Raw genomic sequence first — 20,483 nt, forward strand, 5'->3', positions numbered from 1 at the left:
CTTCCCACCGGGAAAGGAATTAACAGCGGATTCCACTTCAAGCAGCGTTAAGGGGGAGTCCAAAAACGTTATAGCGTCCTGGGACAGGGTAGGTAATGGAATATCAGCTAAATACATCTCTATTTCCGGCATAGTGAGAGTGAGCCTAGAGCTATACAGTCGTTTATAGTAATCTACAAAGTCCCCCACAATGTCAGGAGTATTAAAGTGGGTCACGTCATCACTGGTACAAATTACAGGCACAGTATTAGACGCCCTGTCCGCACCCGCCAGTGTTGCCATAAAGCTACCAGGCCTATCACCCGTTGCTTAGTACGTGTGTTGGGCATACAGTAGACGGTACTTAGCCTTATCAGCCAAGCAGTCACGCCATTCAGCCTGCGCAAGCAACCACCTCTCCCTCGTAGTGTCAAGACCATCGGCCATATACTGAAGCTCCAGCCGCCTACATCCTGCCTCAAGGTTGCATTCACCCTGGGCATAGCCAGATTTTAAAACAGCCACAGCTTTGATCAGAATGCCACGCATATATGCCTTAAAGGCAACCCATAAAACTGTGTTGGACACTGAGCCCCGGTTTTCCAGCAAGAAAGCCTCCCACATCGCCACCAGCTCCGCACCGGTGCCCATCTGAGCCAGCCAAAAAGAATTAAACCTCCAAAACTGAGCCCCCCTAACATCCCCCATGTCTAGACAGAGAATTACTGGGGAATGATCGGATATACCCCTGGTAGCATACTGTACATCAATTAACTTTGGCAGCAGGCCTTTGGAGGTGAGGGCTAAGTCAATCCTGGAGAATGATAAGTAGGTAGGAGAAAAGCATGTATATTGTTGTGTGCCAGGATGGCGGACTCTCCACGCATCGACCAGGCCCAGACTGTCCACCAGTAGTGCAAAGTCCCTTTTGCACACCACAGGAGCATCCGGGGACCGTCTAGTTCTGTCTAAAGCATGGTCGAGAACGTTATTAAAGGCGCCAAGGCAAACTATAGCAACATTCGGATATAGCGTAATAAACTCGGCTGCCCTTCTGAGAACCTCCGGGGAGTAGGGGGGTGGTATATAAACAGCCAGGATAAGCAATGACATGGAGTAAACTTGACATTTTAGAAAGACATATCTACCCCACTGGTCCAGCCGGACCTGATCAAGGACAAACGGGACCGACCGTCGGACTAGAATGGACACACCCCGCGAATGCGACGTATGTGTGGAGTGGTATGCCCAGCCCACCCAGGGTTTCTTAAGAGCCATGACCTTTGCCCCCACCAGATGGGTCTCCATGAGGCAGATAATATCTGCACCATATTGTTTAAAGCGGCGAAGCACTAAGGAGCGTTTGACTTTGTCGTTCAGCCCCCGGACATTCCAGGACAGAAATTTAAGTTGATTAGAGGCCATCTTTTAAGGCACAACTAAATATTTGGTCGGTCCCGCCTATCCCCGACAGACCAGCAACACCAATATTAGATGAAGTCAAAGAAATCAAAGAATCCATAGCGTCTGCAACACACATACAAGAAAAGAAAAAAAACAAACAAGTAACAAAATACAATCCCTCCCGTCCTGCCCCCCCACCCTGTATACCCACCCGAACTGAGGCATACCTTGTCCCGTTAAACTGTTCCCCTTAACAAAGAAAAAACTAACTATACCAACATATAAGGGCAATGAATAAAATGACCAAAGACAAGGGCGTAGGTCCCCCACCCCCACATATGAAAAGTGTGGAGACCCCTCCCCGAGCCCTAGACATAAACATCAGTGGAATGAGGGATGAGAAATAAACATTAGTAGAGGCAACGCAACTTAGTCCGGGTAACATACTGTCATGCGGAACTCTGCAAGAAGCACCAGCCAAAACATAATGATATATCAAACATTAAGAATCAGGAGCAAGCGCCCGCCTGGCCGGGGCCCAGCGATCCAGCCACAGGGCATCGTCCCGAGGTGTAGCAAAGAATTTGGTTTCTCCGTCCGCTACCACCCTCAGTCTAGAAGGGAAAAGCATTGCATACTGTAGATTGAGTTCCCTGAGGCATCTTTTAATCGGAACAAATTGTGCACGGTCCTTTTGCACCTCCAGCGCAAAGTCCGGAAACACGGATATTTTAGAACCGTTCCACAACAGGGGACCCTTGGTGCGCGCCAGAGATAGAACAGCATCCCGAACTCGGTAATGGAGGAATTTTGCTATGAGTGTGTGCGGTGGCGCACCCGGTGGCAGCGGCCTGAAATGGATTCTGTGGGCCCGTTCAACTGTGAAGAAAGGCGTAAAGGAGTCCGCTCCAAAAGATTTTTTCAACCAGGCTTCCACGAACTGCTCCGGGGCGTTGCCCTCCTCCTTCTCCGGGAGCCCCACAAAGCGGACGTTATTCCTCCTCAGTCTGCCCTCCATATCTAGCATCTTGCCTTTTATATCGGATAACTGACCATCAATGGCCGTAACACAGGAGCTAAGCGGTGAAATCTTATCTTCCAGCGTAGACGTTCGGGTCTCTACTTCTCCGACCCATTCCTTCACTTTTTGGATATCATGATGGATTATGGTCTGGTCAGCCTGTACCTGGCCTATCTTCTCAGACAGGCGGGATTCGCTAGCCGCCAAGGCCTCCAACAATTTCTGCAGCACATCATCAGAAGCATCACCAGAGGAGGATGATTGACTGGGGGATACCGGTGGGGGGGTCTCCCCACCCCTAACCGGCGTTGCTGCATGTTTTCCAGGAGTATGCGAGTATTGGGAAAGCCGGGCGGCAGCTGATTTGTGGTGATTCCTCACCATTTTTAGGTATATAAGAATAAATCAGGATCGATAACTCAGTGACTCAGTAAAGACCCAGCAGCAATATAGAGATCGGAGAACACAGGATAAAGTCAATGCACACACTTTATGCAGAAGGGCAGAATCACAGTACCTCATAGGGCCATATAGCAGGCCAGAGCAGTTCCACTGGAGCACGACCCTCAGAAACAGCAGTTCACCCAGGCAGCCCTAGGCTCTGTTGCACACAGGCAGCACAGGGGAGGAGAGGGGGGGTCGCGGCTGACACAGCTCCCTGCAGCGCTGGGTCTGTGTATACGGACAATGTGCAGGCTCCGGCAGGTCAAAGCGGCCTTCCCCAGTGAGAGCGGGTCCCGCGCGGCACACACAGCAAGGGCGCGCTGGAAGGCCGGGACCGGAAGTCACGGCGCCATCTTAGGAGGCCAGGGGAGAGCAGACGAGGAGACGCGGCGCTCGATTCCCCAGCAGCCAGCACCCGTCTGGCGGTCCTCAGCGGCTCCACAGCGGCTCTGTCTCTTCCCCCACCAGATAGGGTAAGTTGGGCTCGGGGGGACCCCACAGGATGTTATGTACGGATAGTGGAGAGTGGAGAGCACTCACGCCGAGCTGCTACTCCATGTCCCGCTAGGCCACGCCCCCCTATAGCAATCATGTTTAGTAAACACTACTGCTCTGCTGTTTTACTAAACCTGTCTAGTTTGGTGACCTACAGATGACCTAATGCAGTGATAGGCAATATGTAACGCTTTGGGGATGGCATTGGGTGACTCTCCAGTAGCCTTTTATTATCTTTTATTTATGAGGTAATAAAAATAGTCCATAGCCACCTATGTGGGCTCAACAAAGTATACTTTACAAAGGATACAAGCATGAGTGCAATACACAAGTACAGTACATAACATAGGTAAAACCAGTGGCGTAACTACTGCCCCCGCAGCCCTCGCGGTGGCTTGGAGGCACAGGGCTGCGGGGGGCGCCGCCACTGATTTAGCGCAGATTGACATGCGGACGAGCCGTGGGGGAATATCTTGCACTGGGGGCATATGTGGCACTGGGAACACAGCCCTAGCAACAAGCATTACCTCCTAGCAACGAGCATGACACCCAGTGCATGAAACCCCTGGCAACGAGCATGACACCTAGTGCATGAAACCCTTTGTAACGAGCATGGCACCCAGTGCATGAAACCCCTGGCAACGAGCATGACACCCTGAGCATGAAAACCCCTGGCACCGTGCATGGAACCAAGAGCATGAAACCCCTGGCAACGAGCAGGTAATTTAAAAGTAATTAGAAGCCTTACTGTAGAACTTAATGTGTAATGGGCATTGCGGTGTGTGGCATAATATATCACGGACATTGTGGTGTGTGTCATAATGTGTCACAGGCATTACGGTGAGTGGCATACTATATCGCGGGCATTGTGGTATGTGGTATAATGTCTCAGGGGCATTGCAGTGTGACATAATGTATAATGTGCATTGCGGTGTGTGGCATAGGGTATAACAGGCATTGCGGTATGTGTCACAGGCATTACGGTGTGTGGTATACTATATCATGGGCATTGTGGTATGTGGTATAATGTCTCAGGGTCATTGCAGTGTGTGGCATAATGTATCACGGACATTGCGGTGTGTGTCATAATGTGTCAGGCATTACGGTGTGTGGTATACTATATCACGGGCATTGTGGTATGTGGTATAATGTCTCAGGGTCATTGTGGTGTGTGTCATAATGTGTCACAGGCATTGTATGTGCAATAATGTATCAGGGGCATTGCAGTGTGTAGCATAATGTATAACAGGCATTGCGATTCCTGTCATAATGTGTCACAGGCATTACGGTGTGTGGCAGAGCCGGATTAAGGGGGGAGCCCAGGGGACACATTACCCTGGGCCCCCCATATTTAAGGGCCCTCCGTGCCTGCCGTCAAACACTGGTATTTTTTTTTTATTTTAGGAAGTTCATTCATTGGTGGCAGTGGTGCAAACTTTCCCCTCTGCAGACAAATTTTGTGTTTCAGAGACGGAGACAGCCTTGTCCCCGTCTCTGCACCCGGCGGGGCCACCCACAGGCACAGACGAGCTGCCGTGAATGAATTGTACGGCTGCTCCTCACTGAGCTCTGCCTCTGATCAGCTGAGCTCTCTGCCTCTCTAACACCGTAGAGGGAGCTGCTGAGCATGTGCAGCAGCAGCAGCTCCTGTGTTTAACTCACATGGGCTCCGGCAGAATCTCCTCCTCTTCTCCTCTGTTCAGTTGGTTAGTGGTGTGTGTGTGTGTGTGTGTGTGTGTGTGTGTGTGTGTGTGTGTGTATATGTTGGTGTGTAGTGTGTGTGTGTGTATATATATGTTGTTGGTGTGTAGTGTGTGTGTGTGTGTATATATATGTTGTTGGTGTGTAGTGTGTGTGTGTATATATATGGTGTTGGTGTGTATATGTTGTTGGTGTGTAGTGTGTATGCTGTGTGGTATGTATGTATGCTGTTTGTGAGTGTTTATGTATGCTATGTGTGTGTTGTGTGTATGTATGCTAATTTTCTATTTAATAATAAGTGCTATCCTTTGTTGCTGCCTCCAACAGCTTTCTGCTCACACTTTTATCAATCTTAAGGCCCGTACACACTGGCCGATATATCGGCCGTTCTCTTGAACGGCCGATATATCGCGGGTCCGTCGGCCAGTGTGTACGGCCGATACGTCTGTGAACTCCGTCGTTCACAGACGTATCGCGTCGGCCCAGCAGCACAGCCGACGGCCAATATATCTACCGATATATTGGCGCGTCGCTGTGTGTGTACGGCGGTCGGCGGACCGCCCCGTACACATGCTGCGGCGGTCGGCGGTGATTGACAGCTGAACTGGGCGGGCGTGTGTACACGCCCGCCCAGTTCATGACGTCAGTCCCCGACGGATCGGGCAGTGTTTATGCACAGCACACTGCCCGATCCGTCCATAGATATATCTGCAGATCAATTGATCTGCAGATATATCTTTCCAGTGTGTACCCACCTTTAGATATATATATATATATATTTGTAAGAAACCTCCCCTTCCTCAGTATATACACTATATTTAGCACTTAGGGGCCAACTTTGTCTAAAGTACCCCGGGCCCCCTGGAGCCTTGATCCGGCCCTGGTGTGTGGCATAATGTGTCGGGGGATTTATGGTGTGTGCATATTGTGTCATGTGCATTATTGTGTGCGGCATAATGTCTAAGGGCCATTGCAGTATGTGGCATAATGTATACTGGGCATTACTATATGAAGGAAAAATGACAAATAATGTAAGGGGCATGAATCAGGATTATTTTTCTTTCCTGTGGTGGCCAACGTCTGGGCGTGCAGGTTGCAAATCTGGGGTATAAGATAGCCTTTTCCAGCAATGCCACGTCCCTTTATGCGAAGCCACGCCCATTTCAACAAAGCCACGCCCTTTTTGCGGCACGCGCAGGTTCATCCCTTTACTAGTGCCAATTATGGGGGATGGGGGGAGGGGGCGCCAGATAATTTTTTGGCTTGGGGGAGAAAAATTTCTAGTTACGCCACTGGGTAAAACACCACTGTATCACATCACAGCCTAGGTAGGACAAGTATTAGGGGTAAGGGCAGGACAACTCTCTGTAGCTTGAAGGAGCAAGAGGTGGGGAGTCTCAGGTGTGGAGTCAATTCAGTAATGATTCTGTGCCCAACTTATGGGTAAGCAAAGAGTGTCAGTGTGGATGTAGGGTAGTGGTTCCCAAACTTTCTTGACTCACAGCACACTAGAGCATCAGCATTTTTTTTGTCATGGCACTCCTAGGATAAGTTCTGTATTGATACATTTTGAAAAAAATATTAAATTGAGTAAATTGTGCCTACCTGTCATCCTTAAATAGGTGGTGTACAATGGTCATGTGGTGGTGTACAGTTGTGCTCCTGATTGTCCACATGTTTTATTATTAGCAGCCACTAGCACTGGTTTTGCCTATCACTTTTTGACCATAAATAATTTGATTTGGTCCTGGACCACCAACCCAAGGCACCCCTGCAAGAGCCTTGTGGTACCCCAGGATGCCTAGACACACAGTTTGAGATCCACCTCTATAGGGTAATAGGAGCAAAGAAACAAAGCATAGAACTGGTATGGTGATAAAGAAAGTGTTAGGGGGAGAACAGGCAGGAAGAGACCCTGGGTGAACAGCTAGGGGGGTGCATGCGGGTACTGAAGGAAAATTAAAAATGTTTGCTATCGGGGAACAGGCAGTGATGTATTGCTGGCGGGACTGCCGGGATGTCATCTAGGGGCCACAACACATGGGGACCTCCATAGGGGTAAGGTTTTATATGTGAGGGCAGGCAGTTAAAACTGATAATGATTGGGATTGGGAGCAGGTGAATCAGTAGCAGTGTGGGCCGGGCTCACACTACTCTGCATTTCAGTGATAAGTCAATATACTGTATGTATGCAATGAAAGAGATACATATAATACTGCTTTTACACCGAAATGCCGGGTCGCAACGGGAATTGGAAATGGGTCCTTCCCGGGTGCGACCTGGCATTGGACCCATCACAATGCAATCCAGACCCTGCAATATGCTGGGTCGGGTTGCCATCAGGGGGCCGGGACGAAGACGGCATCGGGGGCGGAACGGGTCCCTATGCAGTGAACGGGTCCTGGGTCCCATCGACCCGGCAACCCATTCGCACTGCACCTGACCCGGTATTTAACCAGGGAATAACCTTTCTTTATTCCCGGGTTGAATTACCGGGTCAGGTGACCCGGGAATGGGTCACTGACCCCTTTCACACCGCACAGCGACCCATGTTTACCCGGCAATATACTGGGTTATTTTTGCAATATGGAAGGGGCATTAGTAATTACATATCAGCAGGCATTTTTAAAAACTTCAAAAGTTATATCAAATAGGATAAATAAACAGGTAGGAACTGTGGACCGAAAGTCAAGGATAGAATGGCCCCTTGTTGTCCAACACTAAATTAATATCTTGAGGCTGATCTTAAGTATCCAACTTGCTGCGAGTAACAAAGGTGGATAATAAAACACCGGAGCAATTCAGATGTGGAGACAGCCATTACGAAGATCAGTTGCCCACGCGATCTCTTTTACCGCTTCTTTAAAAGATGTGAAGCTGTGTTAGTGCACATGCGTGAACATGGGTTAATGCACACGCACTTAAAGCCTGACGTCTGGAGGAGGACGCAGAACAGGGGTGGGACTGGGTTCGGTAATGCGAGCCATTTGAAGATGGTGACGGTTCCCGCTGTCAAGCACCAAAAAATTAAGCATTTTCAGAACTTGATGAATTTACAGTAGGTCTCCATACTATTTTATGGAGACAGAAGTTCAGATCGGGACTGAAAGATATGCGTGTCACAGTATATCCCGCATTACCTTTATAAGGAATTACCAGAATACTTAATTTCTACAAAAGCAGTCTTGCAGAAACTGTTAAAACCATCAGTAAGTGATTTGATAATGAAAGACCTCAACTTCACATTTTGAATTCACAGGACAAGAAAATATTATGTGAGTGAAAAACATACAGCATAACAACCAGGCTGGGTCTAACCAATGTGCTGACAAGTCTGGTCGCTGAAATCTTGACGCAATTATTATACAAGCTTCTGTAAATATCTATTCTCTATATCGTAGACAGTGATGTCACTGTGATCTATAGATTTGTTACCATTTCCAGCATTGTTCTGTGACTGTTTCGCAAACACAGTTATTTGTGGATTCCTTTAAAAACAGAGTGTTTAAGGCAGTGGTCCTCAAACTGTGTCGGGACACTTGTAGGGGTGCCTTAGGTTGGTGGTCCAGGACCAATTCAAACTATTTGTTGTCAGTGTAATAGTCAAAACTAGTGCTTGTGGTTTCCAATCATAAAATATGGGGACAAACAGAAGCAAATCTTGTCCCTCACCACATAATTGAACCTAAGGATGACATATATAAACATAATTTATTTAATTATATATATATTTTTTCTAAATATCTCAATAAGAAACGTTTGGCCTAGGGGTGCCGTTAAAAAAATTCTGTTACTCTAGGGCGCTGTGATTCAAAAAAGTTTGGGAACCACTGGCTTAAGGTGAATGGCAGAAGAGCACAGCAAAAGTGTATTTCCTTCAAATGAATTACACTGTCATGTCCAAAACTTATGTAAATACCCAGGGGTGTTTTTAAAGTTAGTATTGTCTACATAACCTGTAAGACGTATGTACTACCAAATGCATTTATGAATAATATGCAATGCTTTTTACTCAGTGTCAGGATCTCTACCATTAAAGTTTATAGGGGAGTAACCGTGGTTGTTTTAGAAACATATGTTTAATAGGATGACACTGCTAGGCTACTTGTATTCACTAAGATGATAAAGATTATTAAAATAGTTGGTAAAACTTGAAATTATGTCGACTTTGTTGGAATATTAAAAGCAACTTCTGATCAATGCATTCTGACTATACAGTAGGTAAGTGACTATAACATTATTTAATTCTGAGACACTGCAGACACAGGTGGGTTACACATTACAAGCTTCCTTTTTGTATAGGATAAATAGTTTGTTCCCAGCCGGGACAGCAAGGCTTGTGAGTGTGTGAGGGTTAATAGGGAGTGTTTGTAGCAAGCTTTTTGTCACCAAGGAGAAATGTGTAAGCTATTGGTAAGGAAACAAAACACTAAGCAGCTATTTCAGAGTAGGCATTTTTCCCTGCTGCTTGTAACTTGGGGAGTCCTGTCTGGACGTTGCGGAAGGAAGAGTCATCATGTTTAACAAAAGGTGACATGGGACCACAATAGACAAGACAGCAGGAGGTGGTCTGCCCAAAAGGGAACTCAGGTTTGTACTCAAGAGGAAGACGAAATGTTGTGACCAGCAAAAAGTAGACAAAAGTAACACATTTTAGAAATATCTACTTTTTAATATATTACTTTAATGATGGTTAAAAAGTTGGAACAAGTTGCTAAACTTCATATTGACAAAACTTTTGTGTGTTTTTTTTTAACATTTATGTGTAAAACAATTTAAGGAATTTTTGAAGATATACATTTCTAATATCGGTGCACACAATGCAGCTGATTATGAGTTGGGAGTAGAGCAAATATAAAAAGGATTAAGACCAATAACTTTGCCCCTTAGTAAACCCATGTTGTAAAGCAGGTGGGCCAGATATAAATGTGCAGAGAGATTTAGATGCGAGAGACACGTGTTCAAACTGAATGTCTAAATAGCAGCGTAAACAATAAAGCTGTCCAGCATTTGTGGGCTACATGCAAAAGCAGCCGGTATTTACCCTGCATGAAAAAAAAAAGTGATAATATATTTGCACCGCTTGTGTTGTAGCATGGGTTGTGCAGGTCCAATGTTATTTTCTTGTTGTGCCTGCTCCCAATTCAGAATCAGCCTCAACATGAAAGATCCTGGTTCTCCAGGCTTTTGCATAAATTATTTTAAATAAAAAAAAGTGCAAATCCCACTCGAGTTATACCATCTATTACCATTTCGTAATAATGAATGTTTATGTTTCTGCACGTGTGACTAAGAACAACACGTAATTATTTCAGTTAATACCCTATGCTCGGCTGCTGCTCCTCTATACTAATTTTCTTCTCCAAAAGTCAGTGACATCAGAATTCTCAGCTTCAGAAACAATTTTTCTGTAGACATTTGTTCTGCACGTTTATGCCCAAAGATACAACTACTGGCCCTCATTCTGAGTTGTTTGCTCGTTAGCTGCTTTTAGCAGCATTGCACACGCTAGGCCGCCGCCCTCTGGGAGTGTATCTTAGCTTAGCAGAATAGCGAATGAAAGATTAGCAGAATTGCGATTAAATAATTCTTAGCAGTTTCTGAGTAGCTCGAGACCTACTCCTACACTGCGATCAGCTCAGCCCGTTTCGTTCCTGGTTTGACGTCACAAACACACCCTGCGTTCGGCCAGCCACTGCCTCACATCACTGAGGTCATGGGTTCGATTCCCACCATGTCCCTTATTGTGTGGAGTTTGTATATTCTCTCTGTGCTTGTGTGGGTTTCCTCCGGGTACTCCGGTTTCCTCCCACACTCCGAAAATTAACTGGCAGGTAAATTGAAGCCTCCCACCAAAAATTAACCCTAGTGTGAATGTGTCTGTGTGTACATGTGGTAGGGAATATTGGGGTCGACTCAGAGATGCCTCTGTATGCAGCGTCCACGTCCTTCTGGTCTGCTGATGCACACTGGCCGCAGTGTGCGTGATCCTTCTACTTGTGCCCACATCCTGGAGGGATGCCGCTGCAAGGTGATTGACAGGGGTGGGCGTTCCGGTGGTGGTATTTAGCGGGCATACCAGCCAAAACAGGGGCGTGTTGCGATTCTTTTCTGGGTGCCTACTAACATCACATGCAGCCGCTCACATGCAGCGGACTGCCAGCCAGTAATTAAATTGCAGACGCATTGTGAGACGGCCCCCAGCATGTGAGGAGACGGACAGAGACCTTGCTGCAGATGCAACGATCTGCGTCCATATCTGAATAACCCTCATAGATCGTAAGCTCCACTGGGGCAGGGACTGATGTGAATTGTTGAATAGTCTCTGCAAAGCACTGCGGAATATGTGCGCTATATAAATAACTGGTAGTAATAATAATAATCCTGCCGAAAATCATCTGGAATAATAATGTGTCTGGGCTTCACACAATATTGTATTTTCTTTCAGTTTTTATTGCACGTCTTGTTAATGGCAAAATATTATCATTGATTAGTTAAATAGCCATCATTGTCATCTTTCTTTACAGTGGTGGGGATTAGAGAACACACATACTCACAGGTACTGTATGACTTTTCTGTTTCAGATAAGACTGTCAGAATGGTTTTCCTTTAGCTGAATACATTCATCCTTATTGGAATAAGATGGTATTGAAGGAGCCTCTGCAAGGTTATTCTGTGTGAGTCCATTCTTATCCCAGTACTTCTATTCAGACGCAATACTACCATCAAAATGTCAACTTACCAAGGAGGCAGCGTGCGCAGTATTCGCACATTTAAGTCCAGTGAACAGTACCTGTATGCCATGAAAGAGGACCTGGCTGAGTGGTTAAAGGAGCTGTACGATTTGGATATAACAGTTGATAATTTTATTGAAGCCTTGGAGACTGGATCCTTACTTTGTTACCATGCCAACAATGTGACCGAGGTGGCTTGTGACTTTGCTGCCGAATTCCCTGACTTGGCAAAAAAACTTTGGTTGCCAAAATCTGGGGTAACTTTCAATGCATCAGCCAAACCTGCAACGTTCCTGGCAAGGGATAATGTGTCCAACTTCATCCAATGGTGCAGGAAAGACATGGTCATAAAAGGTAGGTAGGGAGTACCTGTCTCAGATCATGTACATGCCCTGTTATACGTCTCTATGCCTGTTATTTAATTAGAGACTATCATGTCTAGTACTTATCGGTAGAAAAGCCTTAAAGGCCAGAGGAACTATTTGGTAGCTTTTTCTGGGGAAAGTGATAGTGATAACAGGAAGACCCAACGCAAAATGCTCTGTTTATTAAATAAGCAGTTTCTTTCTGGAATAAATTACATCTTAATTATTATTTTATTTAGTTATTATTATTATTGCTATTATTATTATTATTATTATTATTATTATAATTATTATTATTCCCAGTTATTTATATAGCGCACACATTTTCCACAGCGCTATTACAGAGAATATTTGGCCATTTACATCAGTCTCTGCCCCAGTGGAGCTTACAGTCTATGGGGATAATTCAGACCTGATTGTAGCAGGAAATTTGTTACCAGTTGGGCAAAACCATGTGCACTGCAGGTGTGGCAGATATAACATGTGTAGAGAGAGTTAGATTTGGGTGGGTTATTTTGTTTCTGTGCAGGGTAAATACTGGCTGCTTTATTTTTACACTGCAATTTAGATTTCAGTTTGAACACACCCCACCCAAATCTAACTCTCTCTGCACATGTTATATCTGTCCCCCCTGCAGTGCACATGGTTTTGACCAACTGCTAACAAATTTGCTGCTACGATCAGGACTGAATTACCCCCTATATCCCCTACCACATATACACGCATACACATTTTTTTGTTGGGAGCCAATTAACCTACCAGTATATCTTTGGATTGTGGGAGGAGACTGGAGTACCCAGAGGAAACCCACACAAGCTCGGGGAGAATATACAAATTCAACACAGTTAGGGTCATGGTGGAAATCAAACCCATGACCACAGTGCTGTGAGGCAGTAATGCTAACCATTACACCGTCCGTGCTGCCCAATAATATTTTTTCAGGCATGTTTAACATTATCTGCATTTTTAATGTGGATATTTTTTTGTTTAAACTCTCATAGTGAAAATTAACCTGGAGAAGAGTTAGAAGCAGTATGATAGTGTAACGATAACAGACTTCTTTCTGGTGTGGGCCCACGGCAGCCAGTGCGCATTTGCAGACGTTGCTCAACCCTGTTCATTTAGGACCCCTAATATTTTCCAGACCACCCAGCAGGAGCACAGGTGTATGACCAACTGTCACATTTGAAAGATCCACAGATGACCTGGAAAACCTGTTTGGGGTCCTGAGGAGTTTGGAACCCCTGCTGTCTGGAGGGTCCCGAACAAAGGTTTCCTTAGGAACCCAGTTCTTGTGCCTATTGGCTGAGGGCTAGTTGGACTCATGGTGGAGGGAAGCTCATGGTGGGGTTATATTGACTTGATATTTAACATATTTTATTTGTGAGCATCTTTTGCGTCATGTGTTTTGTGAATTGTGTTTTTTCCTTACAACAAACTATATAAATACAGGACCTCATTCAATAAGGATTGGAAATTCTGCTTATTAGCATAATTTGCAATCCTGTTGATCGCATCCTGGGGGCCGCCCATTGCCGGGCAAGGCCGTCCAGCATGCTACCCGACGCCTCCCCCTGTGACCACGCTGAAACTACTGTTGCACCGCAATTTCAGCATTATTACAGAATTTGTTGATGCCTCCTGCCGGCACAGCCTGGCTGCGAACGCAGTAGGCCTGCAGCCATCTTTATGATTGCAGCAGCTGTATGTGACATCATGCAGCTGCCCCGATCACGCCTACGCCACGCCCCTCGTTCATGTAAAACAGATAATTCCTACTCATCTACTGTCAATTATAAGAAAATGGTAAAGGCCCTACTACCAAAACAAGTAACAGGGAGATGGGTGTAATGTAAACCATGCAGATGTGGTATGTCTAATGTGGATCTTGTTTTCTAAGAAAAACTGGGGGTGCAAGTCCAATCAAATTGTAGAACCACATTAACTAAACCACATAAAGAGGTAAAGTATATGGGACAGCACACCTTTTGTAGCAAGAGAAAAATGTTTAATCCATCAAAAAAATTTAAAAAAACTTTGGTATAACAGACCAAACACATTGGCATATTTCAAAAATTGATTTAACAAACTGCTTCAAAGTCATCATCGTCTTGTAGTCGACGGAACCGGTTCCGTGTAGTGAACACCTTCATCCTGGACTGCCTAACATACACTGCCAGTATGGGACATATATATATACCAAACAAACACATAACACCTGTTACCATTAAAGTAATGAAAAAACGGAAATGCCAAATAAGGAGTTCCACTTGCTGTCTGAGGAAAACCTGGATTGTACTCTCATAATTAGAACACATATAACTATCAAAATGGGATCAGTATCTAAGGTCCACCCCGGGAAGTATACCTACATTATAGTGCACATACATGCTTAATCAGGCAGCAAGTATCACTGCCGCCGCTCATCCCTGCATGGTCAGTTCCGGCAGCATCATCTGTTTACCGGAAATGACGCAAGCCACCAACCATGCCAACCACGGGGGCTTGTCGCGTCAGTGGAAGTGACGCGGCTACCAACCTTCCTATGAGGATGAGTTACTGAATCGTGCCAAACCAAGAAACCGGCTTTCAGGGGGGCTATTATAGGTACAGCAAGGTACTCCAAATATATACAAAAAAATAAGACAATATACTGTTGACATAAATAAACAATAATACAACAACAATATTAGCAACAACACTGTAGAACTTGGATCCCAATTTGTGAAATCCTCCCAGTACATATTATCACTTCAGAGTATTTCCAGTGTTTATCTTCGAAGAAAGGAATCTACAAATAAAGATCAGATTAGTAACTTGTTCAGAATAGTCATAGAGTAACCACATGTAATACTAATCCTATCCAGCATAATATCATAAAAAAATCATAGAAAAGGAGACAGACTGAATTCTTCATTTAGACCATTAGGTATCAATGCATGGAGCTTATAAATCCACTGACACTCCCTTTGCATCAATAATCTATGTCGATCACCCCCCCTGCGTAAGGGTGGTATGTGATCCACAGGCATAAATTGGAAGTCCTGAATAGTGTGGCCCGCTGAATGGAAATGTCTGGCTACTGGAGGTGTTGTGGCATCTACCCCCAAAGTTAGTTTATTTTAGTGAAGACCGATGCATCACAATGTGTTCTTTCAGCCTCCTTATGGTTTTTCCCACGTAAATCTTCTGGCAGGGACACAGAATCACATAGATGACAAATTTGGTTTCACAATTACGATGATGACGAATAGGATATTTAATTCCAGTATGGGGATGCGTGAAGAAACTTCCAGTTAACAAATGCGTTAACAGCCCGAGCATTTATAAGCTCCCTTTTGTAGTCTCAACCATTCCTGATTGTTGATCATCACTGGACAAATGTCAGAGTAAGTGATTCTTTCCTTCAGATTACGACTGCGTTTGTAACAAAAAAGGGGTGACCGTTGACAATCAGGGCCCACAATTGGGTCAGTTTGTAAAATATGCCAATGTTTACGAATAGCAGTCCTCAACACTTCAGATGTTATAGAAAGGTACTGCAGAAAACCGTTCGTGGTTTTTCAGATATTTTCTCTGTAGTTGTTAATAGGTCTTCACAATTTAAATTGAGGCATTTTTGGGTAGCTTCAGATGCCTCATTCAGACTATAGCCACGTTGGATAAATTTCTTGCCCATGGCTTCCAGGGCAATCGGTAATTGTTCTTTATCCAAAAAGATTTGGGTCACTCTGATCAGTTGTGAATATGGGAACTCTCTTTTAAGAGGTTGGGGATGAAAGCTCGAAGATAGAAGTAGTGTATTTCTGTCCATCTCCTTTCTGAAAACACTAGTAAAAAACACCCCTTCCTTCACCAAATGGTGACATCAAGAAAATTAATCAACGTTGAACTACTACTATATGTAAATTAATCAAAACTATATGTAAATCTGATTATTCAAGTAGCTCACAAAGTCAAGTAGAAGATTCATGCCACCAGTCCAAATCATAAATAGGTTGTAAATGTATCGCTCATAAAAAGCAACGTACTTAGAAAAAAAATCATTACCCATAATATGTTTCCTCTCGTAACTGTACATGTAAAGAATGCGTATGATGGGGCCATGTTTGACCCCATCGTGGTCCCTTTCATTTGTAAATCAAACATATTGTTAAACAAAAAATTGTTCTTATATAAAATGACCTCTATCAGCAAGACTAGATAATCAACCGGAGGACCCGTATAATGTGGAATGGTGGCAATAGCCTCCCTTGTTGCATCAATTTTACCCATGCTATCAATATTGGTGTATAAACTCCCAAAATCTGGGGTGGTGAACCAAATGATCTCAATTTATTAAAAAAATCCGTGGTATCCCTGATAAAGTAGGGTGTAAATCAAGAAACTGGGAGAGGGTTTGTCTCAAGGAACCCCTTGAAGAAATAGTTGGTCTCCCAGGTGATGAGATCAACGACTTGTGTACTTTAGGCAATATATAGACAGCATTCTAGTGACCAGTGTAAAATAAAGATAGAATTTCAAGTAATCTACAGTATATCAAATGCAATGCATAGACAGTCTAATTATTTTACTGTGTACAGTAGAGTATGCAAGTGCTGATTATTCACATCAGGTAAAGTGCTATCTATTAAAAATATTAACAGTACATATAATAATTTTTACAAACCTACTTTCTGTATAATACAACTAAATGATTGATATACAGTATGTATGTTATTGGTGTAGTATCGGTGAGGTTATCAATAGGCACTAGTGGAATGTGATTCATGAAGCTTGGGCCACACTGTGATCCCTAACCAGAGTTCTAGGGTTATTGAACTATTCAGAAACACAGCTACACTCACAGTGACGGGTAGTGGTAGCGGGATATAGCGGCAGTATGCAGCGGACTACCCGGTCATGCAGTTACAACGGTAACAGGTATATCATGTAGGAGCTAAGTATACACAGCCTTCTATTACTGTGAGCAGGGGAGGATTGGGACACCGGGACTCCGGACCAGTCCCTGCTTGGCTGGTCATATTGTCCTTTTAGTGGGCTGACTCACCCTTGCTCCTGGCCACCTGCCGCAATCGGAGCTCAGCTCCAATCGAGCAGCATTGGAAATGGCCCCTGCACAGCCACTATCAGTGATGCATGAGTCCGTGTGTAAAACCCCACTGGTACTAGGTATGCAAAATCTGCAGTCACTGTGTATAGTGCATCTCACTTACTCTGCCCCGGATAGTCATGGGTTCAGGCACAGATACCAGAAGGTCCCCTGAATAATCAGGTGTTTAATTACAGGTGCATTGTGGGAGTGGACTACAGGTGTCGGTGCAGCGCATAAAGAATTGGGCGCCAGGCCATCTCATAAACAGAATAAAGTTTATTTTAACATCGAAGCAGGGATATAGCAGTAATAACATCTTCACACTCCTCCAGCACAAAGCATAACGGTTACATTAGATCACATATCAGGGCACCTCCTCCAACGCATCACTTAATCGCAGCGGCATGAACATGGCGAAGAGCATTACATACCAGGGCATTCTGTGACCAGTAGTGCTACACATACCAGGTTGCCGTCTCTCTGTCTGTCATAGCGAGGACTCTTGTCCATGGGGGGCTTCTAATCATGCCGCGTGGCTTCCGACCACTCCCCAGACACCTCTTCTCATGAGACTCACACCTGTGGCACATTCTTCTCATTGCATCACCCTCTCACTGGATTCTGAGTACTGCTGCTCTCACACTGCGATCACTCCCTCTGTCAGGTGCCTTGCTGTGTCTAGCTGGGTCTGGCATATCTCCCCACCTAAACATGTGGGGAGCCCTCACTGGGGCTACATCTTTCCAGCTCACACACCACGCTTCTCTCTAAGCTTCTGGCTGCAAAGACACCAGGCTGCAAAGACCATGCTGCTGCTGCATGACAGCCTTTTATAACCTTTTACTCCCAGGGAGAAATTCTATCTGGGATTTCCCGCCCTGATTTGCAACTTGGTGAGTCTTGCATCTGCTTTTTGCAGACTGATCTGTCTTACTGTGAGTTGGGCTATTAACCCCTTCTGTGCTGCAAGTTGTAGGCTGCTGGCTCAGTGCTATGCAACTCCAGCAAACATTTTACTTTTATTAAAGTCATGCTGGCACCTGTAGTGCCACAGTTGATTTGTGCTTACAGTTCCAGGGTATTACACGTGCAGCACTTCCTCATACCACAAGCCCCGCCCCCTGTATGATGTCATGCAGGGGCAGGACCAGCACTCGGCACTGCTGCAAACATGCAAGCAAGTGATGTAACTGACACAGGAGTACTACAGATGCAGGAAGAAGAAGTAAAGTAGCAGAGAAGAGGTAAAACAAAGCAAGTTAGGAAAAGATGCAGTAAAGCAAGGGATTAGGGAGAGTAAAGAGAGTCCATGGTGCTGCAACATGGGGATGCAGCAGATGGGTACAAGGGGGGCATGTGGCTGCAGCATTGGGGTTCAGATGGGGAAGGTGGGGCTACAGAGGGGGACGGGACCTGGGTCTGCAAAATTGTATTGTAAGCAATTGTGTAATCTATGCCATGCACTATAAGTGATGTGGAATGTACTATAAGCAAAATTATATGCAGTGTAAGTGACATGCAATGTAAGTGATGTGTAGTCTAAACTAATTGTATTGTAAGTAAAATGCAGTGTACTGCAAGTGATGTGCAGTGTAGGTAATATGTAACATAAGTAATAAGCAGTGTACGTGATATACATTGCATACTCTAAGTGATGTGCAGTGTAGGTGATATGCAGTGCAAATTGTATGATACTGATATGCAGTGTAAGCTCTGTGCACTGTAAATGGTATGCAGTGTACTGTAAGCAATGTGTAGTGTATGCAAGGGCAGATTGGGAGGGAAAGCTCTTGGTACCGTTAGTCAGAAGCAGTGGCGCTGTTCAGAAGCACTGGCTCCAGTTCCAGGCATTAAGCTATCCAGCCCTACTCCCTGAGGCAGCTGCATAGAATACTCGCCCACCCACCAACCTCCAAAGCATACCCTACACCCTCCCCATCCACCCAAACGCTGAACATACCCTACCGTATCGGGAACATACTCTTTTTCGCCCCCAGCGTAGAGCTGGTAAAAGTTTTAATGGTGCAATCAATGGTGTACAAAGCATGATTGCACCGTCTGTATACACTGAAAGTGTGTATCTCAGTTCTTACATATTTGGAAGCACAGATGTATACCAGGGAAGGCATTGTAGGAGCATTAGCCGCAGATACAACTGCAGCAAAAGACTCAAGGAATGCCGCAACTGCGTTTATTAAGAATCAAATCCAAGACAAAAATACTGTCACTCCTTATTTTCCGCATTCCTCTGGCGTGGTAAAAAACCACGTGCGGCCTTGACCAAGCTTCAGTTGCCCAGATTGAAAGGTGGGCTCGGGGTACCTAATATTAGCCATTTTACTAAAGCGGTTTTGTTTCGCTATGTACTAGACTGGCTGCACTACCGAGTCATTTATACAAATTTGCAATTGGAATTGAACGTGTTTGCTCCTTTCTCTCCAGGTACACTTCTACATATGCCCAAAACTTCCATACCGCCAACGATACTACAAAATATTATTTTTGCTGATACTGTACGTACCGTATTTGGTGGATGGTCAATAAACATTTCCATTGAAACCCATGCCACTCTAAAAGTATTACTTTTTGGGGAAATCCCCTATTCACCCCAGGCCTGGAGAACGTCATGTATAATTCCTGGCGTCAAGCCGGAATAGCTGCTATACGAGATGTGTTTGATCCAGGGGGTTCACAACCTTTGCCTTACTTTCATGATTTGCAACAGAAGTACAACATCTCTAATTCCACCTTCTATATGTTTCTACAGATCAGGCATTACATTGCTCACCTCCCACCTTCTATGATTCCACTTGGGCTCCCTGACGACTTAGTTAATTTAATATCTCGGCATGCCACTTCATCATATAGAACTAAAGATCTAACTGCCTTACTTACTGATAATGTTAAGACATCATTGTGGCACCCGATTTGGAGAGCATGGACATCTGTGATTCCATCCCTTGAAGATCAGTCTCCACTATTTAAATACTATGATAATACCCTGAGATACTTGTCATCAGCCTCCCTACAGGAAACTCATGTAAAAATTATATACAGAATCTATATATCCCAAGCCCAATGTAAATACATGGTTGCTGACGAAACAGGGAGATGTCTTAAATGTGGGTATGTTTCGGGTACTTTGTTCCATAATATATGGGAGTTTGGGAATATTCGCAAATTCTGGTACAAAAGTTTTATCCTTTATCAACACCATTTTTTCTTTACGGCTTCAACCTGACCCA

At 44.7% G+C, this 20,483-nt stretch overlaps 1 protein-coding gene across 1 annotated transcript in view; it reads left to right on the forward strand.

Moving 5' to 3' along the window:
- The first annotated feature begins 9,497 nt into the window (after window positions 1–9,497).
- The window catches only part of GAS2L2 (growth arrest specific 2 like 2), a 93,264-nt gene continuing 82,278 nt past the window's right edge, over window positions 9,498–20,483 (forward strand). The window contains exons 1-2 of the mRNA XM_063953985.1: window positions 9,498–9,634; window positions 11,629–12,132. Of these exons, the coding sequence (XP_063810055.1) occupies window positions 11,775–12,132 (358 nt within the window). The 5' untranslated portion in view covers window positions 9,498–9,634; window positions 11,629–11,774. The remainder of the gene's footprint in view (window positions 9,635–11,628; window positions 12,133–20,483) is intronic.

Source organism: Pseudophryne corroboree, chromosome 2 (assembly GCF_028390025.1).
Source record: "Pseudophryne corroboree isolate aPseCor3 chromosome 2, aPseCor3.hap2, whole genome shotgun sequence".
Taxonomy (NCBI): Eukaryota; Metazoa; Chordata; class Amphibia; order Anura; family Myobatrachidae; genus Pseudophryne; species Pseudophryne corroboree.